This window comes from Anopheles bellator, chromosome 1 (assembly GCF_943735745.2).
Source record: "Anopheles bellator chromosome 1, idAnoBellAS_SP24_06.2, whole genome shotgun sequence".
NCBI classification, from domain to species: Eukaryota; Metazoa; Arthropoda; class Insecta; order Diptera; family Culicidae; genus Anopheles; species Anopheles bellator.
This window is the reverse complement of record NC_071285.1, coordinates 60,272,659-60,288,872: the sequence shown is the minus strand read 5'-3', so window position 1 is coordinate 60,288,872 and position 16,214 is coordinate 60,272,659. Positions and strand designations below refer to the sequence as shown.

General features: G+C 45.8%; 1 protein-coding gene across 1 annotated transcript in view; it reads left to right on the top strand.

Annotated features, from left to right (window-relative positions):
* Positions 1 to 994: 994 nt before the first annotated feature.
* Positions 995 to 16,214, top strand: part of LOC131209832 (uncharacterized) — a 20,695-nt gene continuing 5,475 nt past the window's right edge. The window contains exons 1-4 of the mRNA XM_058202979.1: positions 995 to 1,754; positions 7,021 to 7,107; positions 14,014 to 14,137; positions 14,859 to 15,711. Of these exons, the coding sequence (XP_058058962.1) occupies positions 1,010 to 1,754; positions 7,021 to 7,107; positions 14,014 to 14,137; positions 14,859 to 15,711 (1,809 nt within the window). The 5' untranslated portion in view covers positions 995 to 1,009. The remainder of the gene's footprint in view (positions 1,755 to 7,020; positions 7,108 to 14,013; positions 14,138 to 14,858; positions 15,712 to 16,214) is intronic.

Below are 16,214 nucleotides of genomic sequence, written 5' to 3'. Positions count from 1 at the left end.
TGGTTTTTTATGTGCGTGTAATTGGATCACGAGGCGAGCGGAATGCAAATTAATTGGACAATTTCGTTTGCGACCGAGGTGCCGACGAAGGGTTCGGTTTTCCGGGTGATTTTCGCAGATTGGGTTTCCGCAAAGCGAAAGAAATGTCCACCTGATCGACCAGCCTGGGTACCGTGACAACCCATGTTGTTGGACTCGTACCGTCCGTATGGTTTTCGATTTAATATGCAACAACGGCTGTGTTTCCTTTAGTTAGCCGAGAATGACGTTACAGTTCTTTATGCTCCGTCTTTCCACACGTGTTTCGAATGGGAATTTTTCGGGAACACGCACGGCAAAGAGAAGGAGATCATAATAAACATTTCATTTACAAAGTTGGAGAAAACATTGCTTCATGTATTGAGGTTATCATTGCCTTTGTGAAAGCATTCTACATATAAACTATGTGATGTTAATGATTGATATAAGTGAGTCGCAAGTAATTCACCCGTTTTCTTATTACAAAAATTAATAAACTGGCACATATTTTACAAAAAGGGCGGATTTTCTGAACATGCTAACGGTCCTTCACAAATGGCAGATGGCAAAACTAGAAACATTGGTTAATATAGGAATGCAATACGAAAGAAACCAGCATATACTTTATTCTATGCCTTTCCTGACAGCCTTTTATCAAATGTTATGGGTTACTGCTAGCATACGCTAAACAGATTTCTGACCATTATTATTTTCGTCACTTTTTTTTCAGAACCTCAGCTGGATTGACGGCTGGCCACTAGCCGTCTCGGGAGCCTTGGTGCTCCATCTGGGCGCTTTTGATGAGTCGCTGGTCCGCTCGCAGGATACGTACCTCTGCATTCACCCAGAGCAGCCCACAAACAAACCGGAGCTCTATGCTGTTTGGCGTAGTGCTGCCTCCTCATCTGAAGCAAACGCCGCACTTCCTCCTCCGATTGTCTATCGCAGATTGGATCCACTCCGCGATCCGATCACCCCGCTAGCCGTGGAAATGCTCACAGAAGATCTGGCCACCCTGTTGCAGAACCTGTTGGTCGGCATCGAGAGGGCGATCAGTCGCGTGCCACTCGAGAACCTCTCCTTCCCGGTTGTTGGTGGTCCGTCCTCAGTCATCGAAGCGTCGGAAGATGGTTCAGAAACCGACTCCGGTGCAGTCCAGGAACCAGGCAACGATGTGGGAGGCACAGGTGATGGTGCAGGTCTTTACATTGCCTGTCCCGGAACACCAAAAATTGGCCTGAAGCGACGCGAGCTGATCACCAAAAACAACAAACTGCTCATCAACAGCAAGTACACGCAATTGAAGCGTACCTCTGTAATCGCCGCTCCGACGGCCGCCACTGCCAACACCGGCACCGTAGTCTCTTCCCTCCCGGTATCCCGTGTAGCACCGGCGGCTGTGGCCGGCAGCCATGACAGTTCCGGTGTCTCCGGCAATCAAAACGCCACTAACGCGGCGATCACGAGGCCGCTGCGAAAAAGTGAAAATGCCCCAACAGCAGCAACAACGCCAGCAATCATCACCAATAGTAATCAGCAGCAGCCGCGTAATGATGGCCTGAGCGTTGCCATTTGTGACACTGGCGGTGGGAAGAGTGACGGTGATGATAATCACCAATCATCTAGCGACGTTGGTACGGCGGTTGGTTCGATGCCCCTATTCTGTCTCGGTGGTTCCTTTCCACACATCGACAGCGACGAGGAGAGCAGCGATGAGCAGAAAACATCAGATAATGGTAAGTAGGAGGAAGGAGGAACAGGGAGGAACATGGGGAAAGCAAGGCTTATACAATGCCCTTGTTTCTGTACATGTTTCCTAACATCTTCTTTTTTATCTGATGTAATCATTCGTGTTATCGTCACTAGACAATCGGCCTAGATGCCGCAATCTTAAAGATTATCTATTTCTCGAACAGAAACAAATCAAAGACGTAGTCGCGCTGATTGGCTACGCACTCAAAGTTCGTACAGGGGCTATGCAAATGCACTTCCCAAAAGGCTGCCATTCAAACGGTCTCGAAAACTGCCCAATGGCCGCTTGCGACGTAATTTACTTTATGATACGCCGATGACGTGGCCGTTTTCCGCCACGCCTGATGACCTAGAAGGGAAAAGACGGAACGTGGAGCGTTCGGTGGCGATAACGGGATGTCCTAATGCGGCGACGAAGAATTTACATCGCGCTTTCCGAGCAGCAACTGGGGCGCAGATAGTGATTGCCGTCATAAAGCGAGTCCAATTCTGCGTGAACATGACACACACGCACACATTCAAGAGATGACTCGTCAGGATCGACGCAAGACTTTCCGAAAGATGCAGTTTAATTATTATCCCCCTGACCACCGGACCTTGCGCGGCGAACGTTGTTATTTGTCTGGTCTTTATTAATTGTTCCAATGAATGGAAAGCCAATCCGTCCGTTTATTACCTCAAGACTGTTCCAGCAGCACTATCACTCGCATAATGGAGGTGATTTTTCTTTTCATGCGCGGCAGATTGCGGTCGTTTTTCCTTGTTGTTAACCGCTAACGAGCGAGCGAGCGAACGAAAGAACACAACGATCGTGCAGCCGACGAACAGTTAGAATCGTTTCGGAGAAAATGTAACCTTTCTGCCGGTGGCATTCCCCGATCGTCATTCCGATCGTGTTACCTTATACGAAAATTTACAGAGACGTGGTCTCAAGAGCACTGGTTGTGTTCATGGTTTCGACTAGCGATAACTGTATGTACGATATTGTCCAGCAAAGCGAAAGTAACCGTATTAGAGCCACAGTAACCAAGGCGAGTCGACCCCTTGTCGTAGAATGTTAGTGTATATGAATCAGTCTTTCGCTTGTCTTTCGTCTTCGAATTTCGCTTCAAAAACACCTATGTGGGTTAATGGATTATTGCCATTTTAAAGGAATACAATTTTCTCATTCGTTAGATGAAGAAATCCTATCAAACGAATAATTGCTTGTGAATTCGTGATTGCTTCTATTTGTGCTAGTTCAAAACTCCAGCAACACCCATTGTGTTCCTCGTCCGTAGATCATCAGTCTCCCTGCTCCAATAAATCGGTTTCCAAAGGAAGGAGCATCCCTGACAGAGCATCACAGACGAACCCTGACAGAGCATCAACTTAAACGCAAAATTTGAAGTTGGTGCTTGATACTGTTCTGTCCGCTTTAGTAACAATAAATAAATTTAAAAAACACGCATAGCGATGGAAAAGCTAATAGCGACAAATGCACTCTGCACGCGATGACTGATGTTTGTATGCCGCAAAACGCATAACAAGTTCGTCTAGACGATGCAGACGACGATGTGTTGGAAACCGTGTCGTAATTACCATAATGCAAAGCACTACAGACATTACGAGGCAACGCTGCTCCAATTTGTAGTCGATGTACTAATGAAGCGAAAGAAGAAAAACAACGATGCTTCTTTCGCACATTTGTGTCGCGGCCACGGTCAGGCGACATAATGACTGGCTTTTACTGATCTACATATTTAAAGAGTTCCAGATAGAATATTATAAAACTAGTTATCGTTACTCACAGTTGGTCTGTTTCTATTCAAACACAGTAAATTTGCCTATCCTTGGTCGGTGCCAATGAAAGCGGATACCATACTGTTTCTCTCGTAGCCTTTTTCCGTAATTCAAGAACAGATGTCATAAAATATAACTTGATTATTAACTTTTTTTCTACTTTCATTGTTTTTAAACTTTTTTGTCCATAACTTGTGGTTGACTCGAAATACTGGTCGTTGATCAACAGAACCGCATGTTGCTACTCGACATTCAGAAAGCGGAACACATTTTAGCACTTTGGTTGGCCTGAGCTAATTTTAATGGGAAAAAATAACACACATGAAAAGTGAACAAACGAAGGCATGCCATCAACTGGATATTGGCCTCATGTAGTTGACTTTATCTTCTATCCACAGCCCGTAATACATGTTGAGCCTCCCTGTTGTGGTTTCTTAGTTTCGGCATTGGTTTGGTTCCGTTTCGCGAAACATTTATGTCAACACGACGCGACAGCGGCAATTGATGGTACCGTTGATGCTTTGGCTGCGGTCACGACTCCAAGCGATATGCCGGAAGAGTCACAAGCAGCAGCAAAAAGGATACCTTACGTCAAACAGAAAATCCTGCACCACCATTTCTAGTCGTTCTGCTGTGCACCGCATGGCGAACGGTGACGTACAGCAATTAAACTGCCTCATACACTTCAAAATGACGGCTGCTGTAGATACGAGACACGGACTTTCAAAATACATCACATCGATGCCGTAACGCTACAGGCGAGGCCCCAGAATCTTAGTATTGGCTTGTGGCGTTTGCGGTCGTTTCCGCGAACGGTTGACGAGCTTCCGGCCGATGACATTTATCGCCCGCAAGGGACGATCGGTGGGGTGGTTGGTGAACCCTACACCTAAATAACCTCAACACAGAAACCGCATCATCATCGATCATCGAGCGTTACTGGCAGTAACAACAGCGATCGAAAAATGTCTGGCCGGTAAAGAAAAACGGTTGCTATCGCAAAAGGAGAAGTAAACTACGGATTGATGGCTGAAAGTGAATCTGGTAAACTTCCGGGCAGTGCTTCAGCCAATTGTGAAACACGCATCAAGTGGGATGATGCACCCGGTGGTCGGGTTGTTCCATGGCATGACATTACAGTCGTAGCTTCCTTCGATCGCACTGTCGATCGCTGCGAGTGACGGCCCTATCAGCGGCAGCTCTTTCCTGTTAGTACAAGTGATTAACATGTACACCACTGTATAGAATGCGAAGCCTTAGTCGATCGAAAGATGATGATCGAAATGATTGATCGAAATTGTCGCTTTACCGTCGGATCACTGTCAGATGCATGGGCTTAGAGGCTTGGTGTTAGTATAAAATATATATAAAAGGTGGACCTCTTTTCAAACTTATGGAATGGAATCGTATGGAATCACAGTCATAAAGCTCATGTCGTCCGTATACTATTCTTTGCGGTCCTCACAATTCCCTGAACAGAAGCATACCCACCCCCGAAGATCAATTGCGCCAAGAGAAATATACCGACGAAAAATGGTCGAATAACAAACTAGTTTATTGCACAATAATTTTACAATTTGGATTTCACAGGAATTCGATGTAGTGTTGAGAAATAAAATATCAAGAACATGCACAATTTGAGGTTTAAAATATCAGCACAAACCTTTCATGAGCCCTGTCACGCACAAAGACACAGGTTCATCAATGCCACTCATAAATCACCGACCGACTGACCCCTTAAACACTGATTAAAGCTCTCCACTTTAGGACCCATAGAAGAAAATCGCCAATCAAAGGAGAATCGATCCTCACGCAAGAGGCAGGACACGTGTTTTTTTTAAAAAGAAAACTGATGCCGGGGTCGTACCCTTGAACCTAAAATCAAATCAGTCAAAGTGGCGTCAAGTCTATCGTATAACCTTAGCGAAAGGCCACCCAGTAACGGAGGAGATTCCCGTTACTGTTAAAAAGGGTCGTCAGTGTTGTGATGACCGCCAAATTATACCAACGCTTATTTACATATCCAACACGGTGAGATATCGTGGTTTCAAATGTATATGACAGGGGAATCGGAGTCACACGGGAATCGGCCTGAGGATCTTCAACCTGGCTCACCTGCTGTGCTGAATGCTTTTTCATCGATGTTGGAATTCAAGTCCTCCTCCTTCACGACATGAATTGTGATCGTTTTCAAATGTCGTATCCGCAGAAACGGTATGTTCGTGGACAGGTTTCATGCTCCTAGTAGCCAACATCAACATGACCTCATTGCATGGGGTCAGTCTATCTCGAAGACCATCAAATTGTCCCCCAGAGGCGAAGAACTTACTTGTATTTCACGCCACAATTTCCGTGTAGCGGTTCATCGTAACCGCTTATCAGTGACTACCCTCCTCAACGCTGTCTTCAATCGACATCAGGAAGAAGCCGCACTCGTAAGACTTCTTCGGTGGTTTCGTAATCCACAGGTCCCGAGAACTATCTCCTTCTTACTCTTTCGTTCTCTTTCTCTCTTCCTTTTTCTTTTTGCTCTCTCATTTCCTACCTGTGGTCCGATCGTGAATGGCTCTTGGGCATTTCAATAAAAAGAATCGTGTGATGTTGTATGCCGGTCTTGTGAAACGATGGGACTGAGAACCGGAACATAATCCTTCCCGCAGGTGGTGTAATCTGTGTCGATCCACCGTTGAAACGAATTCTACTGACCGACTGTTTCTTAGTTTAAAGTACCGAAACGCAGCCTTAAGGGGGACCAATCGACGGATATGTGTCTTGGCGCGCATCAGGAAGCTTACCTTTTGCACGATTTTAGCTAATGGAAACATGATTGGTACATGATTATTATGTAATTTTCTTATCAAAGTTTTAAGCCAATGTAGATATCGAGGATCAGGGCCAGTTGGGCCAGGGATCAGTTGGTCGGGCGGGCTTTGGTGAAGGTACCACTTCGAGGTTGAGATCGCCCAAGAAAAAGAGACAAAGAAGTAGTGATAAAATCATAGAGAGAGAGAGGTAGAGTAAAACCTTTATATTAAAAACGGGGTCAAAATTTTCCTCTTTTCTTTCTTAAAGCCCTAAACATTTCACCCGTCAATTAATGACCTCCTTATGCTTGCGTAAAAGCGTTAGATTTCTCACGCAAACCTATTACGGTCTCAAAACTCATTACGACTTTCCCAAAAATTTGCGCTACAAATTTGTTTGTGTTTTATTGAAGAATATTTTTGTTTATTATGCACGTGAAAGTGCTCTGCGAACGATCGACTTTCTTCAAATAGACATTACTTGAATATTCCCTAATTACTTTTATTATTAACTGATAGCTTTTATTAGATAACCACCATTGAGCAAAGCCAAATGAAATCAATTGAAAAATTTAAAAAGTGACGACTCAACCACGACCATTCCGTGCAATGTTTCGTACAAGTTGTCTAATGTTTTCTCTGTTATTCCCTTCTCTACTTGCAGCTCCGCATTTTCCCCACGAAATCGTCGCCCCGCGCTCGATACGCGATCTGCCGGAGAAACTCTTAACGTCAGGAATTTCAATACCAGGTACTGTACGGCCTTCTTCTGAGCGCCACTGGATCTGCGTTCGCTCTATTCCGAAAGAGTCTGCGAATGTCACACGATCTCTGCAGTTTGTGGGAGGCTGTGGCGGTGTGTTGGGTGGGAAAATGAAAACTTTTCCTTTCCGTAACATGAAAAGACAGAAAACTGTTGGTGTGGCACCGAACGTGCGGAAGATCCAGCCAGACGATCTGTTGCGGACGATGACGACAACGATGCCGATGCCGATCCATTGCGGTCGGCAAACCGTTCAGATAGATGATCCGTTCGATCGGTCGATCGATCAATCGACAAGAATGCGGGAGAGTGAGAGGCGTGCGAAACGAGCGTGCGTGCGTGAATTGCGGTCTTCTTTCTCCTCCCAATAACGCCACCGCAACAACGACTACACCGACAACTTCCGCGAACCAACGTGCGGTCAATCACAATCGAGTAGATTGTCATTTGCGATACGAGAAGGCCCACCTTCACTGGTCTTACTCCTAATCTGGTTTTTGCGGTGGCCACCGAGGAAGGGCGGGGAAAGTATCCTTTTCCATCCGTTAGATGCCGACGCTACGATGTGATGGATTCACTTTTCTTTGGACGATTATGGTGATCCGGTGCCATATGAAGCTGCCGACTTCTGCCAAATTTGTGCTCCTGCTGCATGTCTGCGAACGACATGAGGGGCGCTTTATTCGAATCACCTTCTTCGCCCCCGCCTGATAGGGTGGAACATGCGAAGTGCTGCTTGCTGGAAACGCGCTCGCACTAGGCGATAATTTCGATATTGGAGTTGCAGTTGTTCAAGAGGTCGTGTCCGATGCTGACTCTGCACTGTTTCATCTTCGAGATGTATGACTGCGGGAAAGTCCTACAAGCTACAAACACACGGCGTTTCCGCCAATGTAGGTCGACACCTTTGCTTAGTCTAACCTTGGGTTTGACATTTCATGCTCCGTCACTTCTGGTTACTTCTCACTTGCGGCCAAGCATCTCGGAAGCGGCAATAGACTGATCAGGAAAAATTGAAAGCGAAACAAAATCTCATTTCTGGATCAGATGTGGTAAAATGACACTGTGACGTTTAGAGCTCGCTTAAAGCTGGAGCTAAGAGAATGGGCGTCCGGTTGGCCGAGTCAAGTTAAAAACTGCACATGGAGTGGGCCAAAGCAAATTATCACTCAAACCGTTTATGTTGAGGCTAGAATAAAGATCCATATTGAGTCTGGTGCCACGGTATTTACCGATATTTTAGTTGTCGCGTGAATTTACAATTTCATCCTTCATACTAATTATTTCTTGTTTTCTTTGGTCCTCTGTCGTTATTCTGAGTAATTGATAAATGATAAAGTGATTATTATCCGACAATTACAACCACCAAGCCATCTTGAACTGCAACAGAGACATTGTAGATCTTTTTTGCTTACTGAAATGATATGTTTTTAAGAGCGCGGCCCCGCGCCAACTCCCTCTGTCATGCCGATCTATGGAATCAATCCCAGACCAGCTGTGTTTCAACGACGAGTATCACCAACTACTCTATAACTAATTAATATCTTTTTATCGTTTCAAGATGTACAGCCTTTTTACTCATTTCATGAACCGATTATATCGCGAAACATATGCTTTAGGGTATGATAGCGATCTATAGCGCTACATCAATCATAAATCGTGGCTCGTCATCTTTCCGGCTGCGTTGGACTTGAAAGTGTTGTTGGACAAATGCTTCTGCCACTCGTTGAATGCGCGAGTAGGAATGAGTTCCACCACTTATCTGGCGCACATCCATTCACAAGGGGGCCGCTCTAAAACGCGTGTGGTGCCGTACGATGGGGTATCGAAACGCCCTTTTTGGACTCACTCTTGAATAACAGGACAGAAGGCTAGTAGACGAAGTCACCCTTCATGAGCTTTCGTGTCCAATAACTGAACGGAACAAATGACAACAACTCCTAAATTCATATCAGTTCCTCTGGTTGCCCATAAACACACAGAGGTAAATTGTTGGTACGGCCACGGTTGGTATCATAAGCGAGAGGGAAGCCAGCAAGAGATGCGGACATGGAATCTGAACATAAACGTCACCCCAAAGTAAACCCTTGCAATCATGACCGTGTCGATCGCTTCGCCACGTTTTCTGTCGCTGCAAGCCGACGCGCCATCTTAGGAGCGGGAGAAAACATGTGGCGAACAGAGTATGGCAACAGCAGTGAGCGGAAAACAAATGACTGATATTTATGCTTCGCCGTTATTGTTATTGTTGTTGATGGTGGCACAGCTCGGCGTAGCTTTCATCTGGTTAGTTCGGCTGGCGTGCTGCTGACCACATGCCGGGTGAAGAGTTGCGTTCCCTCTGGGGCTCTTTTTCTTTCACTCTCGTGACGATGTTGCTGGCTGCTGATTTCTACTGGTCATATGAAGCTTCCAGTGTTGAGCATGGCGCAGCAACCGTTCGGCAGGTTTGGCCAGGACCCCGCAGAGCTGAAGAAACCCTGGGGATTCACGGAGCAGGCGAAGAAAGCCATCTGGGCGACCCTTTTGATCGTTCTTTGGAGGATAGTGTTTTATACTAATCGTTATGGATGCTATCACATCCAATGATCACATTCGTGTATTCGTTCCGTCCATCATATATCGTTAAACGCATGCCGGCGTCGGGTCGATGTTGCACAATCCCTTACGTGTGCGCACGACATTTATCAATCACGCGGCAGCCGCAGCGATTGGCGCTCTTTCAATTTGTAGTAGCAGTGCTTGCATCACCGTCAGATCGATTAACGATCTTTATTTAGTTTATTTGTGGGCCGAACTCCAGGCCAATTTCAATCATGATCAAATAAAATAAATTTCGTTCGAATTTTATTCCAGGGCATCGGGGCATGATTTATAAGAGCATTCTGTTCGTTGACTACCAAAAGATCGCTGATCATAATAAAGCGCAAAGTCCTTCTTGAAGTAATGTAGTCCTTCTTCTTGACACCCTTCTTCTTGTCCTTCTTCTTGTCCGGAAGTAAGTCCTTCTTCTTGAGAACGACACCACACCTAAAGGCTCTTCACTGAGCTCCTTTCATGCCTTGCTTATCCTAGACTGACGAGGTATTGTGCATATTCATGCGCGCCCGACCCAGTTCTAAGTTGATCAGTAGCAAAAAACGCCACAGTGTGCATTGCAGGCACGTACTTTGCAGCCTCCGACTCAAAACATAAATCCATTCCAGCTGCCACCGACGGTCCACGTTCTTGACAGAGGAAAATGAGTGGCAGTGAATGGCGAAATATAGCATTTCATATTCCATTTAAGATGCTTGAACACCGACAACACAAGGACAGACATGCCCCCCGGTGCATTGCAAGAATTTCCGACTTTGATTTGTCCACAATTTGTCTTATTGTTCGTGTGCTCTATGAGCTCGGCGCGCACCTACCTCCCAGTAACCGTTTGAACTGGATTGACTGGCGCCATAGATGCGATGTGGCTTCGTTACATACGCGATTCCTATACGATTCTCTTCGTCTGGAATATGTATATGTACCTTATCTTGGATGTGGAAATTGGCGCAACGCATCGATTTGATCCGCTTAATGAGCCAAAGATTGTTTGACATCACAAACTCAGCTCACTCGTCTAAATATAAAGGTTTTAATCTTCAAATCAGGCATGCTTTCATGCTAACGAATCGTGCGACTTGAGACGGAGTCGGATCCCAAAATCGAAAATCTGAAGGAGAGGACGTCACACGATTTCTCTACCTAGCCGCCCGGTGATAAATTTAAGAAGGGTCTCGACCGTCACAACTCTGCCCGAAAGGCGCAGGAGTTTCTGCTGCTGATTTATCGGCGTAAAAGCACTGAGACGAGAAGACAAATGCAGTCTCGTTAAGTGCATCCTTCATCGACCCGCGGAATGTGACAAGTGAAAAAATGCATAAACACAAGGCACCTAGCAGCGGTCACTGCTGCAACAACGACACCACCTGGAGGCTGTAGTGTAAAATATTAGTGTAATCCGAGAGATTACGGTGTAAAGCTTGGGCAATTTTGCAGTGGCAGTGGCACCTTCCGGTTGACAAGAGGACACCAACCACACCACGCACGGGTGCGTCATTTACACACGCACTCGCGCCTCCGAACCGGCACTAAAAGGGAGTTCGACCTTTTGCATCGACTTCATTCGCCATTTTTTACATTTCTTGACGCGGCACATAGCATAAGCCCTCGCGGGGGCCATAACATGCCAGGTTTAAAGGCACATTGAAACATGCACTTATTTAACGATGTCTTCATTCGACTGCCGTGCCGTGATTTTCTGCTCGTTAACGAAAATTTATTGCTATTTGTCCGAATCGCGCGCATGCACCGTAGAAGCGCCTTTGGTCATCCCTCAGGACCCGCTCTCTGTCTTAGCGGGGCAGTGTCGAGGACCAACCTTCGAATTAGCAACTAAATGAGGGGACGTTGGTGAGCTGAAGGTTGGTGAATGTTCACAATTAGCACTCGCGGAGATACCGTTGCCTGCAGCATCATATGTCCGCCAGCATTCATGCCCTCAACAACCGTACAACCCTCGAACAGAATTGTGTCACTTTCATTGCCATTACCGTCTGCACCCTCTTCCTCCCTTTCTGATAACCACCCTCTCGCTCCCTCTCATACTTTTTATTCTCTATCTTTCTCTGTTGCCCTCACAGGAAGCGACCTAGTGAATCCATTTTCTTCCTTCTAAGAATTCTCCAGCAAGAGGTTCCCACAGCACGAATAACTTCGTCCACTCTAAATCGCCTGATCGACCGAGTCGCGTGTGGTTTTTATTTTGTCAATTTTGGTATTTTATTTGTTCGTCAAAGACCTTCTAAGCGCTTTTGACCCTCATCTCCATGCACCGTAGGGCGTTCACCAACGGGAAAGACCACCCGAGGGCGGTATTGGAAAATGAAAGTGTCAATCAAGCAGAAAGGGTTGGCAGTTTTCCCTTGTTTCTTTTTCTTAATCTTTTCCTCTCTATCCCTTTTTTATCTCGGTTTTTACTCTGTCTTTCTCTCTCTCCTTCCTTCTTGGCCTCACTCTTTGCTTACTCTCTCTGCACTCTATCCGTCTGCTGTCAATTTAATGATCCTAAAATGGGTTTCTTTCGGCTGCATGCGGGTACCTAGTGTATCGTTGGCCCTGGTCTTGGTAGCGACAAGTGATGAATACTGCCCAAGGGAATCTCAAACTAACGACACGAAGGTGGCAACATGCGACATGCAAGCGGAAGTGTATATGAACTATCTACGGTTTGCGAAGACATTGCTCCAAAACCTTTCTTAATTAAAGTGACGTCAGGGGATATCGGAATCAGTGACGCTAATTTCCCGACTGAAACATATATGTACCATTTTGAAGCATACATTGCTGAGACTTTTCATTTGTCTGCGTATCGCATGAATATCACTCACAACTTCGTCAGTAGGAGTACGATTCACGCACTTGAGGTCGGTATGTAAAGAAACTATTTTACAGACCTTTCTCTCACTACGCAGAAATTAACATCCCCTCCTGTGAAACGATGTATTGCAATAAACGAATCCAGGTACATATTGGAGAAGATATTCGAAAAGCCAATCTTAAAAAGAACGGCAACTATTACGGGCACCATTAGCAACCTACACCAAAATTTCATCACGCAAGTTGGTTTCGGCGAATAACATAAAAAAGACTTAATTCGTTTGTAACAATGATTTAAGACATTATCTCGAGACATTTTAAATTAAACTTTGGTTTCACACTGACCAACCGTCGAAATTGGCATACGAAGAAATGAAACGCCATCGAACAGATCGAAAGTTTACGATTTCGAACGTTGAAAAGTGGGTACCCTTGTACCGATCCACATTAAAAGAGTTTTGCTTCTCCATCGCAGTCCGTACGGTGCGCGAAAATCTAGATATAGTCTCTCAGCAGGTGCCTGCGGTTAACTCACGCGGCGTTCTGTGTAGCCGTACCAGATGCAGCTCACTTTTCAGCGAAGAAGATCCCTGGTACGCACTTTCGCTCTCACTTTTCCTTTTCGATGTTATCGTTTTACGCAATTGATCCGTCGAACATGATGCCATTGGCGCACCACAGGGAGTTGGCTCTTCCTTGAGCACGTTGAAATTCAACTTTAAGGAATTGTAACCCCGCATTGTAAAGCCAGTGGAGCTGACCCGAAGCACGTCCAACAGAAAAAGAAATTGACCAGCTAAGTGCGTCTTCGACGGTCAATCCCTTCGCTTTTTGGAAGGCCTTGGAAGACTCCCGGCTACGGTCGGCAGTTATTCGTTTTCCCTTTTCTGTCCTTCATGGGTGATAAAATTTCGCGTAAATCACTTTCGCGCTAAATTTTATGGACAACAGACTGAGTCGTAAATAATTTCGTGCAGTCTTGTTCGAGTCCAGGAAGACCGCCCAATCCACCGTTTGAGAAAATTGCCCCCCAAACGGAGCTCCTTGGGGCGGTTCAGAAAACTGCCTTCGTTGCGATTGTGACGCGATTCGTATTGATTTATTTGCACACTAGCGTACATGATCGGCACTTCCGGTCAAAGAGAGACCAACAGTGGGGTTTAGGTTTCCACAAAGGCTCCCAAAGATCGGTCGGTGATCTGCCGTCCTCGATAGCATGGCATCCGAGGAAGAAATATCTTTCGTGACCATGTTTATGGCCATGGATCAAAATTGTTTGCATTACATCTTACAACATAAGTTGCACCATAAAAAACCTTCAAGGTTTTGGTGATGCGAAAAAAAGTAACTGCTCGCATGGTAATTAAATGTTGGTGGGTCCATGAATTTGGGTTTAGGGGTAACAAACGTGGGTACCAATAACCGATCGATCGATAGTTTATTTATTTTTCTCTTCCATGCGTGTATGCCATCTCATTCCAGGAACGCACGATCGCTCTGGTTCGCCGATTATCTATATCGAGGTGGAGAAAACGCTTGCATCGAGTCTGAACTGTTATGAAATGGCCACCGTGCTACTGTATTACAACACTCTACCGATCCAAAGGTAAGTACATCAGGCAGTGTTGCATTTACTCAAGATTCAATTCCGATCCAATGTGTAAATGAGTTGAATTCAGAATTTGTGTTAGTTTTTGAAAACAAGATAAAAATGTCCAAAAACAAAAAAAAGCAGATCCTAGATATTTTTATGGTACTCTATGGATTTTGCAAGGAAGGTTTAATTATGCAGCGACCAATAACGATAAACCAATAATTAGCCGATCGGTTTCCATTAGTGTCCAACTTCACGTAGACATGTTTGCGCCACTTTCAAACTCAGCGCCATTCTGAAAGAGCCACAGGTATTTTTGCGATCGTGTAAAATGTGTTTCTTTTTCCCCACTGCGTATTGATTTACTTAAGATCGTTCTAAAGGACAAAACGGTTTGGTGCAGCAGCTGCCGTGGTCGCCGCGTTATTGATTGCACGGTTTCCCCATTTATCACGTTTGTACGTAGTAATTATGGGTATTTTTCACTCGCACGGATAATTTTGTCTGTATTTCTGTGGAAATAACAACAAGAAGCCGCCGCCAAGCGGAACACGATGATGTGTACGATATTATTGAGAGGCGGATTGGTCTACCTGTTTCATCTTTTTCTGCTTTCTCATATTCCTCTTGTGCTCCCTTCCTGCTGTCTCTTTCTATCGCTATTCTTTATCTTTCTCTCTTTATCTCTCTCTTTCTCTCCCCTCGTTCTCTCTTTGTCTCTGGTTTTCGGTAGGCCTCCGTACTACACGCTTCATCTCTTAATCAATGAGAGCTCCCAACTATCGTTTCTCGAAACGATCGAGAGTACCTTGCAGCTTCTGGAGGATCACCTGAAACTGTCGGCCGTGTTCGTGTCCGGGGCGTACGATCCGACAACCGCCACAAACATTCCGCCAAAAGAACACCTCCGGCCGGGGAAAGTACGCATCCGTTACCTAAACAAAGAAACGATCAAGAACTTCATCAGCACCGACAACCTGCCGATTCAATGCTGCGGATTCTACGTGCACGATCAGCGCGAATGGATCGACTTCTTTGCCTTGCTGGAGCCCTTGCAACAAGCGTGTGTCGAGGCGGGCCGGCGGCTGGTGGCGGTATTGGGTGATCTACGAACGATGGAGATCCAACAGCAGCAATCCGGTACGGTCAGCACACGACGTCAGCTTCATTCGCAGCATCGAGCCCTCAGTCGAGCGCTGATGGACTCGGAACTGCAGAGTCTACGCCGAAAGGGCCCAACTACTGTGCAGCGCTTGCAAGACAAGCTAACCGTCATCAACAACAAACAAACCCTTATACAAACCAAAAATTTAGTTAGAGCCTATAGCGTAGATAGCAATACTCGTAGCGTTAGCGGAGCTAGTATTCACACCACGACCGGAATGGACGGCATTCCAGCCACTGCCGGTGTCGGAACCATGGAGCACCAACAGCAGGACGTCATTTCCGGCCGGTTGACCGAAGTCATTGCCATCTACAGCGAGGTGGACCGAGTTGCTAGAAAACTCGAACAGCTAACTGAGCAGCGCCGTGAGAGGTTGCGAGAAATGACACGCCAGAGGGGACTGGATGAAGAGATCAATGAGGTTAGTTACTACGATCCTCCGACCAAAACCCGGGACCCTAACGATCTCTCATAAATGACAAGCGAAAAGTGCGAAAGTCGAGTCGACAGTCGACGAAATCGTTATACTGCATTTTCCCATTTCCATTATTCTTTTGTGCGTGCCATTTTTCTCACCCGATACATAGGATATGCTCTCCACCGTCGCAGGTAGTGAATTGACCCATACTGTGCCCTTGTCACAGCGGCCACTTTCTCCTCAGACCCAGAAGGTTGAACACCTTTTCCCCTCATACCTTAGTTTTTCATCTTTACCCGATACTACTTATTTTGACGGGTTTCGAGTCAGCCGGAGTCTTAATGTCCCGTTTGAAATGTGTTAAGAAAAACATTGCGTCAAACCGGGTCGACTAGTCAGTCGGCCGGTTTATAAATTATACATCACTCAGTAATTGTGTGGCGGAATCGTATAAATTATCACACACACACACACACACACACACACACACACACACACACACACAC